Consider the following 7,252-nt stretch of genomic DNA (forward strand, 5'->3'; position numbering starts at 1 on the left):
TAGGACAAGGATACATCATTTTTTTATGGTGATCCGCTGTCTGCACACACTAAAAAAGTCAAAGTCATACTTTGCATTATAGAAAGTGCGACTGAACATTTTGTACCCATACAAACCATCCATGAACTCTTTTGATGAGGTAAACTACTATACACTTTGTACAAGTTGTAGTCTGTAATTTCATTATCGCTATATTTAACCTTTCCTCTCCATGGCCGAACCCTAAAGAAAAACAGTTTTGTCCTTTGAGTGCATTTGCTTGTATATCACTTTACATTCACTCTACAGCATACATGAATTTTGGACTGCATCTTAACATTACCAGAAAAGTTTTGGCAAGCATAAACTACTAATAATTTGTTTGTTTTCATTAATCAATATGAAATATAAGCTCTTCATCTCATGTTTTCTCATACAACAGCAGCTCCGTTCATATTAATGCAAACATGACAAGCACTTCAGGCTCATTGTAGAGATTTCACGTTCTGCGAGGGTGTGAGGCCACCCTCTGCATTTGATTCATTAGCAAAACTAATGCCCCGAGGTGCATGGGCGTCATCAACATTTCGGAAATGCCTCGAACACCCACTCTGTGTGTTTGTGTTGGTGAGGACACAGAGAGACATTTTGCATTACTGGCCAAGATGCTTCAAAAGGGTATATAACCTCTGGTCAACTGATTTGACCCCATGTTGACAGCTGACCCTTTTGTCTGACACAATAGAAAGTCTGTCCGAAAAGAAAAATGAATGAAATCTCAAGCAGAGGTCCATGGTAACATGCTAGTTCTCAACAGGATCAAAATCAGGCACAACACAGATACACTAAACTGCCAGAAGCAAAGGAAACACTATTTTATGTTTTCTCCAATATTACACGGATATTGATTAAACTTAAATTGAACTTTTTGCGCTCTAAAAAAAACTGCATGTATCTTGAGGAAGAACAATCTAGCAAGATTTGTGATGAAATGTTCTCAGTCTGGTTTTCTTCTGATCCTTAGTTGAAGTACAACAGAGTGTCTTTAGAAACTGTCTTTCTGAGCCTTGGTGCTCAAGTGGGAAACAGGTTCAAATCTGACTTGCAAACTACTGGTGCTCACATTAATTTGATCCTGCTGGATTCTGTTCTAGAAAATGTCTGATTTTGAATTTTTGCGTTCTGGTAGGCCTAGCCTATTTGTTTTAAAAAATCCCACATACAGTGCATTAGATCGTGACAGTGCGTGCGTGCAGATGAGGACGAGCGAGAGGCTTTGACTAGATTTATTTGGAGGTTATTGCTCATGTATTTGAATGTTAAACTATTATTTATAATGTAAACTACTTACACATTCGCACATAGACAGAAAAGATGATCCTCTTCATATGAGCAAAAACATCCTTGGAACAGCAGAGAGGACCGGTATACTACGGTCTATTTAAACTGACCAGTGTAACCTTTTAAATGTTTAGTTGACTGTATTTTATTCTGCTAATGAACAGACTGCGATGTAAGGTTGAATCGCTAGAATATACGTGTGCTCCAGGCTCCAGGGATCAAAACAGCTGAGACAGAATTTTTTTCGCAAAAGTGTTTACTTTCATTTGTGCACACTCACAATAAAAACAGAAGATCTGTGCTCTTATAGGGTTAGGAAAATGTTATATCGTGACCAGGCCTCGAGATATAGCCTTCATTTATGTGGCTTGTTCTGGTTTGCCGGTTGGTCACGAATTTCCACAAATTCAATAACATCTAGGCATTGTTTCTTTTCTTAAATCTTCACAGTCTAACCCTCTAATTTCTCAGGTTTACCTTTATTACCATCTCTTTCTGTGTGTGGTAAACATGGGAAGGGAAATTAAAGATTTCATGAATTAAGAATTAATTCATTCCCTTATTTCAGTTAAATCATGGGTTATTTAGGGAACAAAATTAATGAAACAGGGACAATTGCCACAAATTAATAAGTCGTAGGAATGAATTAACAAGTTGTAGGAATGAAAAGTCTATCTGTCCTGTGTCCCGCAGCCCTGCAAAGCGCAGTTATCTGATTAAATGACTGAGTTACTACATTACTATTGCTTTTCATGTTGAAGAACTTTTGTGTTGTTTCTATTTTAATGTAATTTTAAAGTTTAAATCACATTAAAAGCTTAATTAGTACATTGTGAATTAATGATGATGCATTTATATACGGTCACCGTCACTCACAGCCGCTCGCACGTGTTTTGTGCACGAGCAGCATGCAGCCCAATATTACCGTATTTTCTGCACTATAAAGCACACCGGATTATAAGGCGCACCTTCAATGAACGGCCTATTTTAGATCTGTTTTCATATATAGGGCGCACCGGATTATAAGGCGCATAGAATAGAAGATACTGCAGTCAAACGTTTGACTGAGTTTGCGATATGCATCCACTAGATGGAGCTGTGCTAAAGGGAATGTCAACATTTTGACAGAGCGCCTTGATCCATATATAAGGCGCTCCGGATTATAAGGGGCACTGTCGTTTTTTGAGAAAATTAAAGGCTTTTAAGTGCGCCTTATAGTGCGTAAAATACGGTAAATCAGTTATCCGACCATCAACAGCCTTAATCGATTGCATCTCTTATCGACAATTAACCGATCATCGATTAATCGTTTACATCCCTAATATATATATGTTAGGGCTGGGCAAGTTGACGCGTTATTATCGCGTTAAGGCATTAATTGATTAAAGTCGATAATTATTTTATCTTGCATTAATGCAGTTTTTATATTATTATGAAAGTCCGTTGCTCATTGGCCTGAATACACATGCAGATAATTTATGGGTCACAGGAGGGGTCGCTTCGAATCAAATTATTTAGACTGAGCATCAACATTCACAAACCACTGTCCACTGTTATTTTTAACAGAAAAGAATGCAATGAGCTCGTAATCATGACTTCATTAATGGGAAATAGGAAGTTTCCTAAAGCATGTGAAGACAGCAGAGGAAGCAATTGCTCAACACAGTGGAGTGCATTGATTTGTAAACTTTGTGGTTTATTATTTTGAGTCGTATGGGATGCGGTAACACCCGTCCCTCTCACAATATATTGCTTTACACATCTATCACTTTCGCTGCTCAGAAATATTCATGCAATCTTGCAGCACGTATCAGAAGATCTGCGCTCCAGTGCGGTTAGCGCTCACACTCACTGTATAGATAACTGAACCATGCTCTTGCCCACCTCTTACAACAGAGCCAGGGCCTGCTACACGGAGTGATCACACTAGTCAAATGAACCAGGCTTTGGGGGTCAAACGCGCTCCGGGACGGTGAAGACTGCCTAGTGTGAGCACACCCTAATTATTCTCCCAGTGTTGTCCGCGCCACACTCTGTTGTTATGGATCTCGCAATCATGCAGGTCTCTACTCGGAAGATGCCTGTTATAATGTTATGATCGTGGCTCTGGACTCTGAGCATAGCTTGTTTTTCTATAACAAATTATCAAATATTTTCTTTAGTTTTGTGCATAACAATGTGATTAATTGCCATTAATCGCAGACAATCATGCTATTAATCGTGATTAAAAAAAATTTATCATTGCCCAGCACTAATATATATATATATATATATATATATATATACATACATACATACAATTTAAAATGTGTCTGTAGTTTTTTTTTAAAGAGGTTTAAAAAGCTCATTAAAGCAGAATGAATTTCATAAAAATGCAGTAAAAACAGTAATTTTGTGAAATACTACAATTTCAATACTTATTTGCATACATTTTTAAATGTTATTTATTCATGCCATGCAAAGCTTAATTTTCAGCATCATTACTCCAGACTTTAGTGCCACATGATCCTTCAGGATTCATCATAATTTGCTGATTTGCTGATCACAAACATATATTATTATTATTATCAATGTTGGAAAAAGTTGTGCTGCCTAATATTTTTTTTGGAAACCATTATAACCTTTTTCAGCATTCTTTGAACTGAAAGTTTAAAATAACAGCATTTATTTGAAATGGACATCTTTTCCAACATTGTAAATGTGTTTACTGTCATTTTTCAACATAACTCATCCTCACTGAATAAAATTATAACATTTTCCTTGTAACAGTAGTGTACTTTGAATACTGACCGTGAAACTGAACTTGAATATAAATGATCACTCTAGAAGAAGAACTCTGGGTCATAAATATTTACAAAGATTTGACCAAGGCCACCAAAATCGTATTCTGTGACCTTCTGCAGTTGTTTGTTTCACCAGTTCCATCCCAATCACCTCTGAACATGACGCATTATACCAGAAATACAAAATCTGCACTTAAATCAACCAACGTAAAGAAGGGTGCTGCAGAGTCAACCTGAATAACCCAGAGATGCTAACAGTTTGATTTAAGAAACACTGTTTTCACATCATCATCACCGTATCCTGTGCCCACAACATGACGGCCACCAAAGCCTTGAGTAGCATCTAAATATGTTTAAACAGCAGTTGATGGCACTATGGGGTGTAACCACATGATAACCAAACAGACACACAGCCTGATGTCTCAAACATATGCACACCTCAGATCTGTGTCAGTCCCATTACAGAACAGTGTGTGATTGACAGACAACTCCATGACTCCTAGCTGAGGGGAATACACCAGCGGAGCTCATCTAAGCTGTGAGCAGGAAAACACTGCATTAAATTGTTTAGGCACAGATCCTAATAAACAACATGAGACAGTATGACAAATGAATCCATTCTGAAGTGGATGTTATGCAAATTGTATAATGGGAGGAAAGAGAAAGAGAGAGAATGTGTGTGTGTGTGTGTGGGGGGGGGGGGGGGGGGTCACATTCTTGTTTTGACTGACACAGTGATAGAACAGGGAGAGGAAAAAAGTTTGTTGAAACAAAAATGCATGACCATGCTGAATGATGCAGTTGATATCTAAATATATTTTACAGTTTTTAAAATATTCAAGACATTCATTAGATACTTATGTATTAGGGCTGCTCCGATCACGATCGGCCGATCTTTATGCGCATCTCGTGATTTCACATAGAGCAGCTGTTACTACACAGAGCCATTGTTAACTGAGAAGCTGCGCAAATCAGCGTTTATTTTCAGCGTTTATTTGCGCATCTTCTCAGTTAACAACTGATAAATAATTGTTTTTATGTACCAAAAAAACAACAACACATTATTATTAAACAACAATAATTACCTACAGTACATACAGTTCTGTGCATGTTCACAAATCAATAACTGTTCTACTTGAATATAAATCTGTGTCTTGCACTCTCATAAAATGATTGATTTTTTTGCAAATGCTGGATAACTTCCAACTCACGCTTAAAGACTAAAACATGATTATGGAAAAAGTGCATAGAAGCCGAACAGTAATATTATCCATGATGTCAGTTTTGTTTCCCAACATGGTTTTTGTTTTCAGAAACAGAAAGGAGTTTGGAAGGCAGTAAAGCAGCTCATTTGCTCCTGTCAGACTTCACACTACACTGCCGCTGGTGAAATTAGCACTGCTCTCTGACCTTTACTTAAACAAACCGAGAGACTCGCGACTCTCCTGAGATTTGGGTCGTGGCGTCGCGGCTGATGGGGAAAACTGGAGGACATTCCAGAACAATGATCAAATCTACACTGCAATTATGAGACATCAGTACTGAAATATTCAACACCTCGCTATCTTTTTGAGTTATGATAGAACTGCTAAGATGTGTGGATGGATGATAAATGGATGATTTTTTACAATGCTGGTGTACTGTAGTTTGGTAGAAGGTTGTAGGTTCTTATCCCAGTGGGGTTAATTCAAGACATTTGTGACCCTGGACCAGTTTTTTACATTTCCTACCGTAAATATATCAAACTTAAATTGTTATATGTTTTGCTAAGGACTTCATTTGGGCAACTTTAAAGGTGGTTTTCTCAATATATCGATTTTTTTGCACCCTCAGATAATTAAATAGTTGTATCTCAACCAAATATTGTCCTTTCCTTACAAAACAATGCATCAATGGAAAGTTTATTTATTCAGCTGATGATGTATCAATCTCAATTTCAAAATATTTACCCTTATGACTGGTTTTGTGGTCCAAAGGCACATTTAGGGACTATAAGTCTCTTTAAATAAAAGAATAAACTGCATTTATAAAAGTTGATGAAACTGAAGACTTGTGACTTCTCTTGAAGACTTATGACTAAATGAGACAAAACTGGCATAAAAGGTTTCATACTGAAACTATTCAATATGATTACTTGTCCAGTCAGTGAGTGCTAACTAGTGGCTTTATCCAATATGACTCACAGGGACATTCAGTAACTTAGGATAGAGTATGTAAACCAACCACCTCACGAGTTTTAACCACTTCGCCACACAGCACTCCAACTAGTAAACACCAAAAAAAAAGTTTTTTTTTTTTTTTGGAAAATGTCTGTGTAGATGATATGAAGTAGATCTAATGGGCTCATATGAGGTTTTAACTGGCGCACTGGACTCATACAGACTACAGACGGATGTGAAAACGGAGAAATACCTTTCTGCTTGTCCATCGCTGGAAATGCTCAGAGCGTCCAAGTGAACCGTTCTCGTCCGCTTCCAGAGCTCATCGCGGAGTCTGTTCCTGGATGTGTAAACGAATCTAGAGTGGCTTTATGTGAAATTCGAAGTGAATAAAGTGAGAGTTGCGGGTCAGGCGACAGACAGACGAAGATAACAGCGAAACTGTCCAAACAAGCTCCTACATTGTCAACATCCTCTCCACATCTCTGAGTATCAGCGGACTCTCCGCCTCCAGCTGTCCAGCAGCTCCACAGCGCCACCACGCGCCCTCTACAACTGTTACAAACAAAAGCTTAGCTCTTTATCTGGGCTGGGGATTCATTTACCTGGTTGAGGTAGCAAACTAAATATTAATCTCGTTTCAAATTAAACAAACAAACTTAATTTTGTGAATGAAAACATAACACAATATTTATATTGCCGTCAGTGCTGTCAAACGATTAATCGCGATTAATCGCATCCAAAATAATTTGTTTACATAAAATATGTATGTGTACTGTATTTATTATGTTGATATAAATACACATACATGTTTATAAATTAAATATATTTATATGTAATATAAATACATGTTAATATTTTTTTAATATATATTGAATGTGTTTGTATTTATATATACATAATAAATATGCACAGTACACACACATATATTATGTAAACAAAAACTTTTATTTTGGATGCGATTAATCGCGATTAATCGTTTGACTGCAC

The 7,252-nt window shown here is 37.2% G+C and overlaps 1 protein-coding gene across 3 annotated transcripts in view; it reads right to left on the reverse strand.

The window, feature by feature from the left end:
- Positions 1–6,791, reverse strand: part of LOC132097491 (actin filament-associated protein 1-like 2) — a 56,112-nt gene extending 49,321 nt beyond the window's left edge. For all 3 annotated transcript variants that reach the window (XM_059503229.1, XM_059503228.1, XM_059503227.1), the window contains exon 1: positions 6,516–6,791. In XM_059503229.1, coding sequence (XP_059359212.1) covers positions 6,516–6,531 — 16 coding nt within the window. In that variant the 5' untranslated portion in view covers positions 6,532–6,791. The remainder of the gene's footprint in view (positions 1–6,515) is intronic.
- Positions 6,792–7,252: the final 461 nt, after the last annotated feature.

The sequence above is a fragment of the Carassius carassius genome, chromosome 21 (assembly GCF_963082965.1).
Source record: "Carassius carassius chromosome 21, fCarCar2.1, whole genome shotgun sequence".
Lineage (NCBI taxonomy): Eukaryota > Metazoa > Chordata > Actinopteri > Cypriniformes > Cyprinidae > Carassius > Carassius carassius.